This window comes from Rhea pennata, chromosome 3 (assembly GCF_028389875.1).
Source record: "Rhea pennata isolate bPtePen1 chromosome 3, bPtePen1.pri, whole genome shotgun sequence".
Classification (NCBI taxonomy): Eukaryota; Metazoa; Chordata; class Aves; order Rheiformes; family Rheidae; genus Rhea; species Rhea pennata.
In genome coordinates, this window is record NC_084665.1 from 127,709,322 (window position 1) to 127,729,813 (window position 20,492).

At 40.4% G+C, this 20,492-nt stretch overlaps 1 protein-coding gene across 3 annotated transcripts in view; it reads left to right on the forward strand.

Annotated features, from left to right (window-relative positions):
• Window positions 1-20,492, forward strand: part of INTS9 (integrator complex subunit 9) — a 69,486-nt gene that overhangs the window by 3,077 nt on the left and 45,917 nt on the right. For 2 of the 3 annotated variants that reach the window (XM_062571233.1, XM_062571234.1), the window contains exons 2-7: window positions 1,148-1,275; window positions 6,174-6,234; window positions 8,856-8,918; window positions 12,262-12,401; window positions 14,040-14,126; window positions 18,748-18,868. In XM_062571233.1, the coding sequence (XP_062427217.1) occupies window positions 1,148-1,275; window positions 6,174-6,234; window positions 8,856-8,918; window positions 12,262-12,401; window positions 14,040-14,126; window positions 18,748-18,868 (600 nt within the window). Of the gene's footprint in view, window positions 1-260; window positions 279-1,147; window positions 1,276-6,173; window positions 6,235-8,855; window positions 8,919-12,261; window positions 12,402-14,039; window positions 14,127-18,747; window positions 18,869-20,492 lie in introns of those variants that run through there. The other variant, XM_062571235.1, reaches the window with a different exon arrangement.

The following is a 20,492-nucleotide window of genomic DNA, read 5'->3' on the forward strand; positions in this document are numbered from 1 at the left end:
AGTGTAGAAAGCAAGCATAAGATATAAATGACTTAAAAAATGACCAGAACTGTTTTTATATTCAAAGCAGTGCATGGACAACCAATTGTTATTTTTAATCTTGTTCAGACTCAACTTGAATTTAAAATCCAAGTTTGACCGTCTGAGAAGTGCTGTGTTGCCAGATGTCCAAACTTGGAGATACAAGCTCTTCTATATGAGATGCAAAATCTCCTATTCTTGCAGTCCCTGAAGACGCATTGAATTCCTTGACAAAGAAGAGAAGCCCTCATGTTAAGGTGGCCACACTGTTGGAACATTTACGTTTTTACTCCTACTTATTCAAGATGACATTTTTATTCACTTTTCTTATTCGAAGCTTCAGCCACTCCTGTTCATTGTTAAGTATTTGCCATTCTCCATACAAGGGGTGACTACATCTTGATGATGCTTAAGTTCCCCTGTATGTAACTTGCTTACTGGCTCATTAAGCTCAGAAAGCATTTAGGGTTTTTCAGTATACAAACCGTTCTGTTCCATTCCGCTAGGGTTGTCCATTCCCTAGGGTTTCCTGTTTGCCTTTAGCAAGACAAAAGGCAGGTGAGAGCATGCCCCAGAGCTGCTGCTGTGTGCACGTGTTGTGTGCTTCCTCTGCTGAGCTGGGCCAAGGAGCTGCAGAAGGTGTGGGCTGTTCTGGGTTTGTTCATTTAGCCAGGTTTTTCAAGGAAGTAAATCTTGTGATGCTGTAGGGATCCTCTCCCTCCCTTTCCTTCTCAAGTATTTTTCAAATTCTCTAGCCAATTTCAGACAAGTTTTGCCAGTAGAATTGAGTTTTAAAGATACGAATTTCATAAGGGGTTTGTAAAAATAGGTGGGAGGAGGGAATCTCTGTGTGTGCTAAAATAGAAAGTGGGCCTATGTCATTTTTTCACCCCTTGTTAAAGACCAGAAAAGCTGGACTTAAGAAAATATGCCTCTTAATACTCTAGTGTGGGGAAAACTTCAATGAACACACGCAGTTGTGAGGCAGATTCGTGGAAAATTAGATTTCATTTTAGTGTTCATGAAACTACCTCTTGTTTAAAAATTAGGAAAAAAAGACCATTTTCAGGGTGGTTGCTCTGTTGATAAAGATCACGGTTAACTCATTCTCATATTCTTCTTTCAGTACTGCCTCTCAGGACATCCAACCTTACCATGCAATGTACTCAAGTTCAAATCCACCACCATCATGTTGGATTGTGGGCTGGATATGACCTCCACCCTCAATTTCCTCCCATTGCCACTGGTTCAGAGGTATGTTTTGCGACCTGTAAGCACTTAGTCTATGTAAACTTGGGTTGCAGTTGGAGTGCTTTGCGTGAAATGGTGTATTGGGAGGAGGGAGCGGATGAGTACAAATGAACAGCATCATCTGATATCATAAATAGACTTTGTTCACTTAAAAATTCTCTTTATCAAAATAACGTCCTTTGACTCAGTAGACGGAAGACATTTTATGGATTTATTGATTGGTTTTTCTAGATAATTTATTCTAAGCTTCAGTAAAGTATTGCTGCAACTGCTCAGCACAAGTGAGGTCACATATCTGTCATCTTTCTGGCTTCTTTGTGCAAGATGAGATAAATGGGTAACTGAGATGCAGTGCATGGAGCCCAGTAAGCAGTGTTTAACTACCATCTGCTCAAGCTTTTCTTCAGAGCATGGGCTAATGTAAAGAAAAATACCACTTAATAGTCCTTGTCAGCCAACATGATGGCATAGTTGTCCCATTTTAAAACTTAAATAAATGAAAGCGCAGTGCATCTGGGCCCAGGAATGGAATGGCGGTGAAATTGTCCTGTTTGCCCAGAATCCCATAAGGAATAGAGCCTAGAACTGAATCCTGAAATCAAGGCTCCTTCTATGCTGCAACTGCAGAGTAGTCTCTTCCTGGATTGGTAACTGGACTTGGATGTTCAATTAAAGTGTCTTATGTCTTGCATAAGATGAAACAAGTTACAAATATTGTGGCTTGGGGAGGTGGATATGAGTAGGTCTTTGGTCAGGGGAAACTAGTAGGAGTTTTCACAAAAGCCACTTAGTATCTTTGATCCACAAGAAAACAAGTGAGGCATGTTCTGGGCTCAGGGAAGGCTTTGGGTGAAAGGAAAGGGAGATCATGATTGCAAAGAGAGTTCCATAACTGACCTAAACCTAATGAGGTTAAAGCAGTTGTGCAGCACCTCCTATGAATTGTTTCTTGGAGATAAAAAAACAGACAACGAATGCGTTGTTGCATGAAACATGGAGCTCAAGATACAGTGGAGAGAAGACAGCAGGTACCTCAAGATAAATCAGTGGGATAGTTGAGTTTTGTCCGATTCTAGAATGTATTTGCTAACAAAGAAATACAGAGGCAGTAGTAAACTTTGAAAGGTACCAGAAAAATTGGGAAATTTGGGTAGAGCCAGAGCTGCCTTGCATTAGCTTCCCCTGCTTCCATCCTGAGCCTTCTCCCTTCCTTCCTGTCCCCTCCACTCACCCACCCCCCAAAAAAAGGAAACTGAGAAAGGAACAAGTAAAAAAATTAGGTGATCGAACAAAGGCTTAGCAGGTTCTTTAGAAGGCAAGCATTGATGCTCCCTGGGGGTATGCTAACTTTGTCTGCTAATAGCAGACCCTGGGAATGAGCAGCCAAATTGCAGGTCACAACCTGGAATTCCCCCAGTACCTCCAGAATGTCTGCATTAAAATGACTCAAACTCAATAAGAAAGGATGTCAGATTTGACCCCTGATAGCCCAGTGGAATGGGAGCAAACAGTTGGATTTAAATCCAATCAATCTTGTCGGTAAAGTGATTGAACACCCCTTACAGCAAGAGTTGTCCTAAGCACATGGACTTGGGCAAGTAATTGATTTCTTCAGTACTCTACAAAACAGATATGCTGCAGGGAGTTACAGAAATGCATTGGAAATTCAAGGAAGAATGTGGCTGTGGCTAAAAATTCCTTATCTCCCTGTAGTACTTATATTAGTGCCATTATATGTCTGGTTTCTATTACCAGGAAGCCTATATGCATCTTAAACTCAAATGTGTATTATCAACACAATGTAACTGGGTGATTGAGAGCTGATGTTATCATTGGTTTCCAGATGAGAGACTAAAGGTGGGACTGACTACCTGAGGTCTTGCATGAAGCTTGTAACAGAGCAAGGGATTGAACATAGGTCTCAGATCTTAGCCAATTAACAACTGTGTTTCCTCTTACAGCCAGGAATGTTTCCTGTTGCAGCTAGGCTAGGTGGACCCATTAGAAACCTTGACCTCGATGGGAGAGAGCTATGCTTCTCTCTGTTATTTTTAAACCAGAGGCCCCGAAGTTGGACCAGTGAACTGCTTGGTCCTGCAAAGGCTCTCTCTGGTGTCTGCAAAGGTGCCCTAATTTTAACCTCTGTGGAGCATAAAGGTATAACATTACATAGGATCTTTGCTATGCGACTAGAGCCTGTGTCTTGCCTGGCATGGGACTCTCCTTGAGCAAACACTTTGAGAACCTGTGCTTTAATCTATGAAAGAGGAAAGTGCTGTAGTGTTTGTCTCATTAAAGGAGTTCTTTGCTCTTCAAAAAAGGCCCATCAAAAGGTCTTTAGATTCCACCTTGTCCTGGAAATGGCAGTCCCTGTTCTCACCAGCCAATGGTACATGTGCAAAATACCTGCAGTTGCCAAACACTTCATGCCAGTTCACGTACTTTAGAGCAAGTTTGTCAACTGAAATTTTCTCCCTGATACCAAAGTCAAATGCAAAGTGGTAAAATGAACATGTGGGAAGCTCTTAACCTTTCCTGTCTAGCAGTGACACGCTTGCTCACATTATTTATGTGACAGTTCTAGCTATTTTGGATTAATCAATCACTCTATTACAATGTCAAAACTATGTCTGCAGAAACTGTTACACCTTGGCTTCAAGGTAAAGAGCACTTTCTTCCCTGTGTCACTTGCTCTACTTTCACCCACACTCTCCGGACTCATCTCCTAATTTTGCTTCTCTTGACAAGATTGCGTACTCTTCTGTGGATGCCAGGTTTCATACAAGTCAGTGGTGCTCCCTCGCCATGAATATGGCAAAACACACTGGGCTAAAATAGGAGGGATATGGCAAGCACATAAAAGAAAGTTTATTCCCCTCTGCCTCATGCTGCTGAGACCACACAAGGAATACTGGGTCTAGGTTTGTGTCTCCAGTTCAAGAGGAATGTTAGAAACTAGAGAGGGCATTCAGAAGGCTCCCAAATGATTAGGGGTGAAGAGCCCATGGCTGCAAGGAGAGTTGGAGGGAGCAGAGCTTGTTTACTCTGTCAGAGAGAAGGCAAGGGATGTGCTAATAACAGCTTACATCTGCTTGAAAGGAAGTCACAAAGACAGCAGAACCAAACTCTTCTCAACAACAGCAGACAGTATAATATGCAGAGTGGCCACAGTCTGTGCCTTGAGATGCTTGGGTTGGACATTAACCTCCTAGTGATAAAGTGCTCTGAAAGCACTTTCACAGATCCCCAGAGAGGCTCTGGAATCTCTGCCTCCAGGGATTTGCAAGACTCAGCTAGACAGACTCGTGGCTGGTGTAGTCAAGTGTTAGTTTGGCGTGAGACACTGGGCTAGTGATCTTTAGCAGTCCCTTCCAGCCAACTTTTCTTTCCTCTCCTCTCTCATCTGTCAAAGTTGTTGCACATCAGAGTGGTTTGTTCTTGCTTTCTCTCAGCTCTTCACTTAGCTGTTTTGCTCATTCCACACAAACTTCCCTCAAACTCCTCAGTCTCCAAAACACTGGACTTAAATTGTGCTTTTGAATGTGTCAGTGGGGTACATTTAGCCACTTCATTTTTTTCTATGACCAGACTTTTTCAGAATTGCTTTTTTGTCCTCAAAAGGGATTTGTACTTCCCTAGCATAGCCTCTTCTGCTGCTTTTTGATCATGCATCCTCCTGCTTTTACTTGTCTTCTGTTTTCAGTCCTTCAGTTTCAACTTCCTTTTTTTCCTTCCTTGTGATTTCTGCAGTACCCGTCCAGTTAATTCTTTGATACTGATGTTAATGTGAACACAACATTCCTCTGAGCCATTGAATCACCTCCTCTGTTCAAGATCTTAAGTTTGAATGCCCTTTTAGCCGATGATTTGCTACGTCTCTGCAGAGTTTAGTGGAAAGCACTTGCAGATTTCGTTGCAGTCAGGTTCTCAGGTTTTGTTTCAAAATCTGAAGTTGTTGCAGGGCTTGATTCCAGGTGAGTTTGACTCTCTTAAGTTTGTTTCCTTTTTCATTTCTGAATTTCTGTGGATGTGCTTAAATCTGTGCAGACAGTGCTGTACAGCTAAGTTATAGGTTCATGAAAAAGTGAGGTGTCACAATGAAGTATTAATAGTCCCTAAGGTATAGTAGCAAGAAATGCTGCAGCAATTCCTACTGTAAACTGTGGGTTGTAATGTCACCCTTGAAGTTTCTTTATTAGCATTTAAAACAAAGAGGGGGTAAAAAAAGCTGTTACCCTTGCAGTTACTGACTGTTACCAAACCTCTCAGCTTAAAACATACATTTCGCAGCAGAACCTAGTTGCTTCTTTGTCCTTCCAACGGAGATAAACATACTGTACAGCAGTCAGAATGGGTCTTCAGAGTGAGACCTGAACACAAAGCCAAGGTTTATGTGGATGTAATTGCAACCCTAGTGCCTATAAATGACCTAGACCAGAGTGTTCATTTCTCGTTGCCGTTGCTTAGTGCCTTATGTGCATGTTTGCCTGTCATCTTCCATCCCAAAGCAGCTTTAGTTTTACAGGTTTTTTTATTGTTTCCAGCATAGAGCTTCAAATGCACTCAGTGTTCTCCTGGCCTTGCTTCCATTTATCCAGCCACTTTCACCGCAGGGACAACACCGAGCATTTTTGAAACCATCACCATAAATGACTAAAATCAAACTCCCTACATGTGTCCTCCTCTTATTCTTTTTACATATAGATGTCATAATCATGATTTGTAAATGTCATTTCAGTGAACCCTTAAGTACAGTGAAACTGTCTGTTTTATTGAGATTGTTAGTTCCAGGGGACAGAGATGGTGTTCTCTTCCTGTACGACATCAAATACAAGGTTTGTGCTTAATGAGTAATAATGATATAATTCATATTGCTGTGCTATTTTTCTCTCTTTCTGCAGCCCCAGGCTGTCGAAACTTCCTGGTTGGGTTTTGAAAGATGGAAGCACATTTCTGGACAAGGTAAGATAGTTAGATGGTTAGATGGTTAGAATTTTCTTGCCACGCAAAAAGCCACCTGTCAGGTTTGAAGTTGACACTATAGGAACAATAATTCCATGCCAACTCATTGCAAAGTTTTCTGTGTGTACTGTTATCAGCCATAATGTCCTTGCAGAGCAGAACCTTTTGAAACAGAATGCCGATAGCGACTCTGAGGCTTTCAGTTTTCAGAGGTAGCCTAGCTTTTTCAAAAATCCTTTTAAAATGCAGAAATTGTCGGTATGAATATTTTCTTATTTCACAGAGCTCCATAAATAATAGCACTTTGCCTTTGTATAGTGCCTTTTATCCAACAATCTCATTTTTCTGACACTAAAACTTCATAGCTTACTTGTAAATTAGGTTAGTATCATCCTCTTTTTTAGATAGGAAAATGAAGAGAAAGTGGATGGTTTGCCTGTGGGAGGCCTGTGACAAAGAAAAAGCATGTCTTTGGCCTCTGTTGAAATCAACATGTGTTCTGCCACTGGACATAGCAGGAGGATTTTATCTTCAGGCTCCTAATTCTAAGACACAGGCATTACCCAGGTGCACAGAATCTTTCTTTTTTCCCCCCATCTTTTCATTACATCAGTTTTGTAGCCAGAATTTATCTGGGACTTCAACCAAAAGCAGACACTGCAGCATCCAGCTTGATCTGCTATAGAGGGACAATGAACACAAAAATATGTCAGATGTTAGTAAAATAGGCAGATACATTTCAGATGTATGTAGCTATAGATATCAGTAGAGCAAGTACGGTTTTAATAGACTGTTCTCCAACTATGTGAACATTAAAGGGAAAACAGTAATAATAGGTGCTTTTTGGGCATTTATTTGAGATGGACAAAACTGGTTGATCTGAGTTTTGCAGGCAAGGGAGCTGAAGATCACAGATTAAAGACCTGATTTTTCTTCTCATTGGAAACAAAAGAAACTGGATAGGCAGCACTTCTGTTAGTAAAATAGTAACAACTCTTTTCAGACCACATGCTAACTGGGAATTGCAGAGCTACAGAGGCTCAGTGACAGAAATGGAGTTGCCCAGCTTGAATCCCTAGAATTTATTTCTCCTAAAACCCAGCCTTGTGTCCCTTCAGAGCCCATGACCTTCAAAAATACCTTGCTGTCTACATATCTTCTACAGTCAAATCATAGCAGACCCCATGCAGACTATATTTCTGTCCAAAGAACCAATTGGCTGTCAGTAACTTTTTATATGACGTATTTACACTTCTGCGGTACTGCTGCTACAGTATATATGTGGGAGAACCTTCAAGCTAGTGCAGGGTCAGTGGAAATCATTTTAGAAATTCAAAGGCAGCATCTCTTTCTTTCACCTTGACCACTGTAACTGCTTGGAATGGCAAATACTTTGACCCATGCTGGAAAAAGGAGGGGAAAGGAGTCAAAGGAGGATGTTTTGTCATGTCGAGTGGACATTCCTGTTACTGTACTCTCTGGATGGCAGTTATAAAACTTAAGTCCTGGAGAGGCATTGAAATTCACTGCGATGTAGTTTTAATCATTTTGAACTCCCTTGAGATGAGGTTAGGAGACTTCTGCCACTAGATGTAATTGCTCATTCGTTATTAGTTGGCAGGTGCACTGTAATTATTAAGAATTGGATTCAATCTTTAATTCTGTCATCTGAAGCTGGCTGAGACCCCTTGCTTTTGGGACAAGCAAGAGAAGTATCTGCAGAAAATGGCAAAGTGTAGGTGACAGGTAACCTGTGAGGTGTATTGGGATTAGATTAGAGAATATTATCGCTTTGCTGTTTTACATACATAGTCCTGAAGAGTGTTACTGTTCATTGGACAAAGATTTCTGATGAGTCAGCCTTGGCATCATAAGGAAAAAAGGAAGAAAACAGAGGATCAGAGATCCAGTAGAAATAAATCTAACAAAAGTGCCACAGAGAGCTTAGATTCCTAAAAGATGTTTGGTCAAGTATACTGGGACAAGGCAAAAAAATTTATCCTACTCCTAGTGAGACAGAGAAAGTTTGATGTTACAGCGAACAGGAACTAGATTCCAAACCCATGAAGTACCCAGAGCACTAGTAAGCTGCTGTGCATACTTTCCAGGTCAGGAAAGCACCAGCTCCAAAAGGAAGTCTTCACAATCCGCTTTCCAGGTCATACTTTATCTCTGATTCTGATAAACAAAGTCAGCTTCTGTCATTAAGGATTTCCCAGCCAACACACCTGCAGCTGGAAGAGCAGAGAAAACTCAGCCTTATAGGACAGCATAAGCTCTTTCACTGCTCCCTTCATAGCCCCGTCAAAACTAGCTAGTGGTTGCCTAGGGTCTCTTTTCTTATCTACAAGAGGGCTCTCTCTGTTCCTCCAAACAAGGTCCTTATCCCCTGTAGTACCAAGCAGCCCCATCTCACAGGAAAGCAATCTTGGCAGGTCTGCTTGTAGCAAATGGTGTATGGAAGGGGAATAAACCTAATGTAGTAAAGGACTGGAAATTGCCTATAATAAAAAGAGGTTGAAGTCACAAAATCCGCTCTATTGAAATGAAACTCTCATGTATAACATTGGGTTGTATTTTTTTGTGTCATCTCTTTGTTTACTGATGTGCTTCTCTCACAGGAATTAAAGGAGTGCTCTGGCCATGTGTTTGTAGACTCTGTGCCTGAGTTCTGTTTGCCAGAGGTGAGTTTAATCAAAACGTTATTGAAAAATATGACTCCATTCAGTCATGCGGGACAAATTTGCTAAATTACTATTACCAGATTCATGCTAATTTGTTACTACTTAGTAAATAATAATACTGAAATCTCTGCGTTGTTAAGATACCTCTAATATTTTTGACATTATAAAGATTGGAAATGGCCCTTTTCAACAATAGTTTTAGGACGTCTAGGAGATCTCCTTAAGCAGATCAGAATCTCACAAAAGAATACAAAGGATTTAACTGTCCCTTTTTACGGGCCTTCCAAAGACAATATGATATAGCTTTGGCTGAGCTGGACTTGAATATGACAGGATACATATGCTGATCTAGATAAGGGCAATGAATGAAGGCAAGAAAAGCTGCTTGTCTCTAGCCACAGATGCATGTCCTGCCTAGTGAAAGTCCCCTGGGAAACCTACAGTCCAATTAAGCCACTTTTTTGTTGCAGTCAGACATTGTGTTCTGCCTGCAGCAAAATTGGGTTAAAAAGTGACTGCCTTCATAGCTCTTAATTGCTGCCTCCTTGAGGTAGGATCCATACCCTTGTATCCATTGGCATAGCTCTGCAAGTAACTGCTGGTCAGGCTGATTTTGTCAAGAACACCTGAGTTTATAAAAAAGGAAAGAAAGCAAAGTGTTTGAATTAACTGGGCTTTCGCTGACTGATCAAGTTAATGGTGTACATGGTTAGTGGAGCTGAAGGAGTACAAAGCTGTGCAGAGAGTAATGAGAGTGAATGATAGGGAAGAGTCCGGGGATAGTGTCCTTTTTACTCTGCCGTGGTCAGGTTGTGATAACATCAGTTCCTTTATTTGATGTTGGGATGTTTTCTGTGTCTTTGAAAGATGGAGAGGATCGCCTTTGGTTAGGGATTTTTTTTTTCTGACTGAACTTGTTGACAGGAACTGCAAAACACTCCAGGAAGATTGCTGTGAGCTTGCTTAGGTTCTAGCAATGATACTTTTTGTTTTTTGGTTCTCTGAAATTCACCACCTGCAGCCTCTGCCTCTTCTCATGTTGATTCTTTGAAGCAATCTGGCTGCTCTGGTACTGGTTTTGGCAAATGGTATCAGCAGATCTATGTAGAATTGGTTGTCTCGCCCAACAGGGATGGATACAATCCCACTACAGAAAAAAACACCCTAATAATTCTGGAGTGCCTTCTGGTTACTGTCCTGTGGAAGGGCAGGGATGTAGGAAACATCCTTATGCCCAGAAAGTGCTATTATGTCCCACATCTTGGGAAGGATGGAGTTTAGTTTCTATGTTCCCTTCGGAGTCTTGAGATTGAGTACAGGAGCAATAACCTGCCAGCTTTTGGGGTGCTTCAGCTAGCCTTTCTGCTTACTTTACTGGGCTGGAAAATACCCACATTGCTAGCTCTAAGTAGGACTGACAGGGAGTTGCTGCTTCATTGATGTACCTCTGTCATCACTGAGTGTAATGCTGTTTTCCAGCAGTCCATGTCATAACTAGAAGATAGCAGCCAGCCACACTTCGCAGTTGTAAGGGTTTTATAAATGGCCTCTCAAATGCTTCAGTTCCCGAAGTTCCCAACAGATGTCAAGTGTTCTCTGCAAGTGGTAGGAATCGTATTGTTAGCAATACATAGCTCCTGTCTCTTGCTTCACAGACTCCCCTATCTGGAGGTAGTTTCAGATGTCATGGCCAGCTGAACGTATGAGCAAAGTAGAAAATATTGCTCTTGTTTGGCTATAAGAAGGAGCTGGTATGAAAGACACTTTGTCTTTTTCTTTGTCTCCTTCAGCAGCACTTTTTAAGAAACTTGTCTGCAAAAGCAGTTTGAGAAGTATAGTATCACTTCCAGGAACACCATTGCCCAAGAAAGCCAAATTTTGAATGTAATCCAGAAGCCACAAGGTGATAAGTGGCTGTCTCAGCAGCACAGTATACTTTCTCATGTCAGAGTGCAGGGTGCAGCCCTTTCTTTGCTTGGCAACCTTCTGGTCTTCACATTCAGGAAACAGTTTTAAACCTCTTCAGTTCATAGGTGCTTTCAGGGAGAAAGCTGCAAGAAAGCTGGAGAAGATTTTACATTTGCTTTGATTTTGACACTCTTTTCATCCTGTTAGTAAATGCTTCTAAGGTAGTGAGAAATGGGACACTTAAATTTGGAAACTGGTATTCTGGCTTGTGTATCCTCCAAATTCTGATGAGTTGCTGGACAGGAATTCAGCCCAGTGCTATGAGTGACTCCCTGTTTGATTCTGTATAGTCTAGACGTGACTGAAAATCGAACCATGAACAGCCAGTTGGGTAGAAGCCGACATCAGCAAACTCCTTGATACCGTGTAGTGTCTTTCTGTCTGGTAAGCTTGGTAAGATGAAAGGTTCTTCTGTCACGAATCTGTCAGTGGTGTTTCACCCACTGCACTGAATCCTGCGATCATGCTTTCAACATCAGCTGTGATCACGGCTTGAAACCAGGAACACATAGTTGTGAGTTAAGCAGCTTGTCACCAGAGCACGATGTCAGCCCTCTGAAAAGACGAGTGACCTACTTTCTTGCAGTTTTTATTCAAATTGCTGGACCAAGCCTTGTAATCAGATAATATGTGCTTGATGAGTGTTGAATTCCGTTAGCTGATCTATAATAACTGAGTTAGAGGTCATATATCTTGTAAATTTCTGACTTGACACCATGTGTGTTACAGCATTACCAGTAAATATTTCTAATTAAAATTTCTTTAACAATGTGTGAAATCTTCTCCTTTCACTCTCTGAACTGCTATCTTAGCTGTCACATCAAAACAAATTGGACCCACCCGTCTGTTTTGTGATATCAAACGAATGAGCTTAATCTCTTGCTGTAGAAAATGTGAATGATAACGATGCCAAGCATTTAATTTGGGAAAATGTATGAATTATGCTAAGCATATGAATAAATATGATCTGCATTCTTCTGTCTCACTCTTTTTGGGGTCAGTACCATGTGCTACATGAAAAGCAGGAGAGACCCCCTGCTAAATAATGTTTCCCCCTACAGTATAACAGACATCAGTCATATGACAAATGTATAATCAGAATGCCTCTGTTAACGGCAGCCATTTCATTATATGAAAGACAAACTCAAAACATGGTGCCCTGTTTAGCTTTGAGGAGGAAATAATTTTAGAGATTTTTTTAAGAAATCTTTTTAATTTGAAGGAAACATTAATCTTTGCCACTGCTGAGATATGCCCCTTTTCAATAGACCATTTATATTGTTGCAGTATAAAGTTAATAAAAGAGTTTTTTTCTGCCAGTGCTTAAACTGCATGAAAGGGTTACATGTTGCTTTTCTCTTTCCTCTGTTTTCAGACTGAGCTGCTCGACCTCTCTACAGTAGACGTAATCTTGATCTCAAACTATCACTGCATGATGGCATTGCCCTATATCACAGAGTACACAGGATTCACTGGAACAGTGTATGCCACTGAGCCCACTGTTCAGATTGGCAGGTAAAAAGCCCCTTAATATTCTCTACTTCTCTTTCATCACTGCTAAGGAAAAGGTGTAAAGGACAATATGGGCAGAATGATGTCTAATGTTCCGAAGAGGCTCTTAGGCAGTAGCTGAAAGCCAGCCAAGTCCTTAGTGCTGAAAATGTGTTAACTCAATGTTTCCCAAACTCTGGAACTCACCGTCTTCAATATTTACAGCAGCTGCTGTGAGTCCAGGCATTGCATGCGGAGTAGTAGGTCTTGAGGGGACCGAGACATCTCAAGTAGTACTTGCCATATGGCCAACTTCAAGCCTTTAAAGCCCACGAGTCAAAGATCTCTCCTCCTCCCCTCTGCTCCCCTTAAACAAAAGAGGAATCACCCATCTTTAAAATATTAAATGCCTTTAGGATTATTGTTGTGTAGTTTTTCAGCCTTTCATCTTTCCTCTACAGCATGGAAGGGAATTTAAATTGTCTTCATTTCCAATGACGTTTGAGATTCTGTCATAAGCTCTTAACTCCAAAGAGGAGAAGCTCTAGGAAAAACAACAGATATATGAGACTGAAGTAGAATCACAGAATCAGAATTCAAAATACTGGGCAGTGCTGTCAAAAACTTCATATTTGGCCATCTAATTTGCAGAATTTTCTTAACAGAGTTGTTTGCTGACTTTGATAGCTCAACTCCTGCAAGTAAAGGCTGCAGGTTTGGACCTCAGTAAAATCTAAGCAGACTTGTGCTGCAGCTGTATGCATCTGTAGTGCAGAACAGCTGCCATTTTCAATAATTAGAGACTAGAGAAACCATGGTATCTGAACTCCTACTCCGTAAGCACTTTAGCATAGGAACCTTTGTCCGCTAAAGGTCCTTTACAAACTTCCCAGGGAGTGATTCTCCATTTGTCTAAAAATAAAAAACAAAGGAGAAAAGAATTATATAAATATAAAATAGTATTAGACCTCAAGGGTATTGCTGGCCTGTAGCTGAAGATGGCAATTGTAGATAGTCTAGTTGGAGATTAGGCTCTTGTGTAGTTCTCCCAACCTCAAGTGATTCCATGTATCATCATTCTGCCGTTAAATCTATCACTTCCAATGTTCAAGGGAAAGCACACACGCAATTCCAAATGCTGTTTAGTTTCAAGCAGTAAGATTCCAGTGAAATTTGTGGTGCCAGTTTTTAATGCCTGACATATTTTTCAGTTTCAAATACTGTATTGTGCAATTATAGAGGAGGAGAATTCACATGGACAATGTGCTTGGCTTCTCTTAGTGATAAGCAGCCATCAGCTAACAAGTTTCCTTCATATGTAATGTCTTATTCCTTGCGACAAGCAGTCAGTTACATAGTAATCACCTTGCACAGCAGGAGAGAGATTTGGGAATGCCTGTTGTCCTGCAACTTGCCAAACAACCCACAATCCAGTAGGCCGGATCGTTTGCTGTTGCAACCAGGCAGTATTGAACTAGCTTGAGCTTGACATGCTAAGCTGGGAAAGAGGGTTAGTGTGGTGAGGGGTGATTGCTGTGATGCTCTGCAGGAATAACCGCTCTTTAAAACTGGCTGATAGTCTGTGATGTTTCGGAAGCATTTGGGTCAGTTATCTCCTGCCTAAAAGCCTGTGATGGTAATTTAGTTATGGTGTCTCTGCAGACTTCTCATGGAAGAACTTGTGAATTCCATTGAACGTGTGCCAAAGGCTCAGTCTGCCTCCATGTGGAAGAACAAGGAGGTACAGAGGTAAGGAGCAGCCCACACAGAAAGGGTGACTGTCCTAAAGCACTAAAACTGTAACCAATATATATAGTTTACTGTAATAATGGGTCGCTGACATCATTTGAAATTTGATTTGCTAGTGGCCTTAAGCAGAAAAAGAAGCTTAAGACAAGTACAGCTTTGACTGACTCCTTGGCTCTTTTCTTTCTTTAATCCTTTGCACAGTGCTGGTCTTCCAAACAACTACATAAATTTGATTCCTGGAGGGAGACTTGTTAACATACAAACCTCCCTCTAGACTGCCCCCAGATAACTTAGCTCTATGTTAGTTGATAAAAATGACAGATTTCTGTGTTAACATCTTAAAAAATAGTGACATTAGCAAACTCTTTAAACTTATTTATATTGTACTGGAATGATATAAATTTATATTTACATTCATGTTTGCTGAAATCCTCAGTACGTCAAGCCACTGAACTGTTGGAAGTCACTGGTAGCCAACCATAACACAATATAACATGTCTTCCCATGCTCACAGGCTCTCTCACAGAGTTTTGGAGGGTTTTCTGGTTTTGTTTTTGCCTTTTTTTTTTTTTTTTTTTTTTTGCTTCAGTCAAAGCTTAAAAGCAAGTTGAAATTAAAAAAAAAAAGTCACTTGGAGAGTCCATCTCTCTCTACATTAAAATGCTTTAAAATTTCAGATCTTGTACCTCTAAAATTTTGATAGCCTATGTAATCTGAAAATTATCAGTGCAGTTTATTAATTGCAGATAATACTTTCCTTACAAATAAAGTTGATTTTAGATTTATAACATGTTCTATGGAGGAGAAAGTTCTGTTGCTAGCGCATTTTAAAAATAGGACTGGTTAATTAGAAAGTTATTTTAAAAAGCTGGTTTGAGCATTTTTAATTGAGCTCCAATTTTCTATTCCTACTTTTCAATGTAGCTTGATTTAAGACTTTACTAAAAATGAATTATCTCATAAGTTATAGAAGTAGTGTTGCCATTTTCCAATATAACAAAGCAAAGAAATTAAAAGTCCAAATTAACATTTGTTTAGCCATATATTGTACTCCCTGCTGAGCAAAGGAGCAGTGTTAACCTCACCACCACAACTATCACTTTTCTGAGGAAGGTAAGTAAAACACAGATGTAAAACAAAACTAAAGACAATAAAGTTGATCAGTATTCTGGGCTGGCTGATGTAAACTCTCATTAGAATAGTGTTTCTTAATTACTTTTGAAGTCCAATACCTTGACTGGAACCACTACTGAAGCTTACAGTGATGTGTTAAGAGAGGACTGGAGCCATTATTCTCGTCACAGTAGTGCATGTGTTTTGTATGCATGGTTTAAAGGAGGATCATATATCTTAGAACTCATTTAATATCACTTTCTCGATGGTCATATTTTAGAAAAAATACTGTCTAGCACTTTGGATGTTGTTGACTATTCTGGAGGCGAACACAGAGAGGTGATCTATGTTCTAATTCAACTGCTGTAGAAGACTGGGATCTTTTTTGTTGGAGCTATATTTAAAGTTTTTTTTTTCTTGTTTAATATTGCTTGGGAAATACTCCAACATGGATAGTTCCTCCTTGGGCTAATCTGTCAGTCAGCTGTTATAATAAGGCACTGATGGAGGCAAGAGGTGTTAGAGGCCACCTTGAGATAGATATGACCAACCTTTCTGTCCCACTTACAGGACAGAGCACAGAGCACTGCCAAAATATGAACTACTGTTGGGAACCTTGACCAGGCAGCAGCTCCCCCAACTTCCAGAGGAAAAATGTGTAATTTGCCCAAATATGAGATAGATGCAAAGCAAAGAAATGCTACGCCAGTGGGGATAGTCAAACGTAACTAGTAAGCATGCCCTGCAGCTGTGTGTTAACTAAGTCTACTTAACATGAGCTCTACCTTGTGGCAGCTGTGATCCTGTGTTGCCTCTGAGCTGGAAGAGCAGGACGAATCTGAGTTCCGTTTCCAACTCTGCCCCACCTGAACTGGGGATTTCCCACTTCCACCTCCCTCTGCCTCTGTTAAATAGAGCTTCTATCCATCATACAGGGTACAGAGGGGCTTAATTAATGTTTGCAAAGTGTTTTGAGATTCCTGGTGACAAGCATCATGCAAGCGTGAATGGAACCGATTATTATAACGTGAGCAAACATCTACTGATCCACAAATTAACACCTGGCTAATAGCACATGCAGGGCTGGACTGACATCTGTTATCTCAGAAAATGTGATACTTGGCAATTTTTTTTAAATACTTGGCTGTTGCTAGAACAGAATACTTACTACTTTTAAGTCTAATTTTTCAGGCTGATCAATTCCTGTTATTGCTTTACAGTTCAGCTAGTTCTACTCTGAATAGTTAGTATAAAACAAAGTATTATCATCTTCATTAGATAAAGCATCGAAACATTTTAAATGCAAATACTGTATAAAACATAATAAGTTCATAATAGCAGCTTATGTTTTTCCATTATCAGACCCAATCTGAACTAATTGCTTAGGAAGTTTTATTACCAATGATTTTTGTTTTAAATGAGCAGTCTTGTGGAGGCTCTATAGATGCTCAGCCAGGATATCTTTCATACTGATTATGATTCAGAGGGCTGAAGGGGAAGTTTGCCTCGTGAAAGATGCTTTGTCAACTACCTGTTCAATGGCTTCTTTTATCTTTCTTTGAAGTGTTTGGAACAGATTGTTTCCTGAAACAGGGTAGTGGACAAGACAGGCTGATGTTCTGATCCAGTTTGGTATTGTCATTCTTTCCCTTCTAACAGGAACACTTTAAATACAAAATGTTATGCTTTGCATTGAACAGGATTAAGTAGCATGTTAGAGATTTAGGAAATTGAATCTGCACACATGCCCAATTAAGAATACAAGTATCTGAGTTTCTTAAATATAAATTTCCTATCCTAACTGCTGGACCATGCTGCTTCCCAATACCTCCATGTTTGTTCCTGCATCTATCTCCATACAGCTGTTATGAGATGGTCCTCAAGAAGCTGGGTGTTGCCACTGTGTGAGTAGGTTCACTACAGACTTTAAAATATCCTTCAGTCACCTCCTGTACAAATGGCAAAAAAGTAAGTGACAGGTTGAACGCCAGCAGGGTGACATTTGAGGAACCAGCAGTTCTCACTATCTTTTATGTGCCATTCAGCAAAGAAAGAAACCACTGAAGACTGATCCTGCTAGACTCTGTTGGGGAATCACAGGATATTTACAGTGTAGCCACAGAGTCCAAGGCTAATAGAAACTTACTTCAGTCACCAAGGACAATTCCTCACTTTTCTCCATTACCTGGGAGCTTCTCTTCTGGGAAGAGAAGCTACTTAAAGCATCCAACACTAAATGCTTCTTATGGTAGGTTAAAGGCTTTTACAGGCAATTTGCTTCAGTGAGATGGTGGACAACTATCCACATTGTCTGGCCTTTTGTTGCTTATGACTTCCCCAAAAAGGCTTAGGATGCTTTGTTTGTTTCCTTAAGCAGTGTGCTTTCAGCCAGCATGTGTTGGAATTACAGTTATCACGCTAGATCTGTAGAGCAGTCTTGGCAAAAGCTGGCTTTAATTCTTTCTTCAGTATTTTAAATTATGGAGGAGTTCATTGACCTAGTAGATATAACAATAAATTAAATTCCTTTAAACAAATTGATCAAAGAAACTTGACCAATTTCCATAAATCAGTGGAAATTGGTTTGAATTAGCCTTTGATTTAGCACTGGTTTAATATACAAAAAAAAAAATCCTATTCTTCTTATGCATTTGGCAGCTGTTCTGCTTCCTGCCTCAGTTCATGTTGCTAAGGAAGATTTATTTCCCAGAAGTTAGCCATCTCTCTTGCAGCCTGTGACATTACAGTTCACTTCTTCCCTTGACACGCTGTCCAGCTAACTTGCAGTGGCCGTGAATAGGAGAATGGATGGATTTTTCTTTGGTGTAAAACATCTTAAATACTTCCTTGTAGGGGATCTCAAAGTGCTTTGCAGTGTCAGCTAGTGTATCCTTGCCAATATGCTCTGAAAGCAAGTGATGTGTCTGAGCTGAAAGCAAGGAAATTGAGGTGCAGGGGCGCATGCTCCCATAAGACACTTGTGACAAAATTGGGAACTGAGCTGGGTTTCGTTCATGATCTGGTACCTATATTTTAGTCCCAAGCTTGTGGCAGTCCGCACTTCTGTTTTCAAATTTTAGTTTTCGATACTGGGATATACAAAATAGACACTGATTCAAGAGCCCAGTCATCTACAAGTTCTGTTAGTGCTTTTCATATTGCCATTTCAGATCAGCCAGCACTTTTCATCAATGGTGAGAATACCACAGGAGCTGCTGTAACACCTTCATCACAGCTACTTCTTTGAAAAAAGGGCTGAATAGGAACAAAAACAAAGGGAGCTGAAGGAGAGCACTCTTTGAGTCGAGTCAAAATGGGCAATGTGGTTCTATTCCTCAATAGCCAGAAAATCTTCCTCCTCCCTTTGGAGCACTATGCATATTTAAAGGAAAAAAAAGAAAGAAAGAAAAAAGAAAAAAAATCTAAGATACAGAGATAAAAATGGGAGTAAAAGCTGATAGTCTTTCAGGAAGCTCTGAAAATGCCCCAATCCTGATGATCTTTGCAGGTTGCTGCCCGCCCCTCTGAAGGATGCAGTGGAGGTATCTATGTGGAGGAAGTGCTACACTATGCCAGAAGTGAATGCTGCACTCAGTAAGATCCAGATGGTGGGGTATTCTCAGAAAATTGTGAGTATCTGTAAAGCTATCCTCAAGTCAACAGTAACAACCTCTTGTTTCCCAGTTTTTCTCTGGAAGTGTCTGAGAAAAGCCCTTCCTTTTCTATTTTCCTTCTAAGTCCTGTGTAAGACTAGTGTAGTTACCCTAGCCTAGAAAAGCAAAACAAGATTTTTTTTTCTGTGTCTCCTAGTATATCCCACTCTGCCTCTTAGGAAGGTTCTTTTCTGGTGGAAATCAAGGAGTATCCATTTGTTCCTCCTGTTCCTCAGGGGACACCAATTTTAAGGCATACCTGGGAATTCAAAATTGAAGGCTGGCCCACTGAGAGGTGGGAGGATGGACCAAATGAATGCATCCTCTCTGTCTGTAAGCCACATCCCCTTCTGAGTTACTGTATCTCACTTCTGGGAATCTTAAGAGTGCTTTAGTCTCCACTTTCTTTTATGTTGCAAATTAGGTATTGTAAACAAAACATAATGGTCTAACCTGAACTTTAAACACCGCTTTCCAAAGGGTTCCTTGCTCAAGTTTGTTGCCTGTAACCCGGCCGACTATAGTTCAGTGCAGAGTCTAGAATAAACTAAACCAACAATTTTGTAGTCTGCAGATGCACTGTTTTCATTTGGCTTGTGGGCAGCATGTGGGCCGTGATAACCTCCTATCATTGCTCAGAGCCTTAGGAATCGAAAATGTGAATTAAAATAAGTTGTTACCTTAAGGTTGTTACTTGCTTCCTTTTTTTACTTCACAATCCCCCGAAGTTCGGGGAATATTGAAGTTTTTACTGTTTACATGTAAGATAGTTTGAGAGGCAGTAACCAGTGCTGCTGCCTACTAAAATTTGTGGATTTATGTTTGTACAGTACTGCATGATAGTTGGTGTAAAAAGACCTGAAGCCACCATTAACCTGGCTGCAGACATGAGTAACAACTGAGCTCTGACTAGCAACTGAATGTTTGAGCTACTGATGTTGAAGGCACTTAGACTTCCTCAGTATCTATGAGTGATGACTGTTCATTTTTGACTGTCTTCACAATGTGGATTCATCCCACCTAATTTTAGATTTCTGCATCTGAGTCAATCATTCAGAATTCTTTTGTAGTTACTAGGAAAAAAAGGAGGCATTTCTAAAGTATATTTTATCTCATCCCAAAGCAAACATCCAACAGTAATCAGAGCCTCGTTAGCCAGTTAACCCAAAACATGGCATCAAGAATGATTTGTTGTTCATATTGTGTGTCTCTGTATCAGCAGAATCTGGAGCCCTGGCTTATAAACTCTGGGAGATGGAGACCATGCATTATTTTGTGGGGCATCTAAATGTGTTTTGGGATACTGGAGAAATCATTAGTATTACATGAATTAGATACTTGTTCTATTATTCAGTAACCAGAAAGTAGATCACATTAGTGAGGCATACATGGAGGCTTATTTTCCTCTCTCAAAACAAATGTAACACATTGCTGTGTACAGATAAAACAATACACTTTCTAATAAAAAGAAAGGAATGTCTTCTTTCTCCTGGAAAGGAGACAACTCTCAGGTTGCTTATGCTTGGAGATCAAACTGAAATTTGGCTTGGGTGTGTGTTGGGATTGGGAAGAGATATTTCTAAATCACCAGTAGATAGTA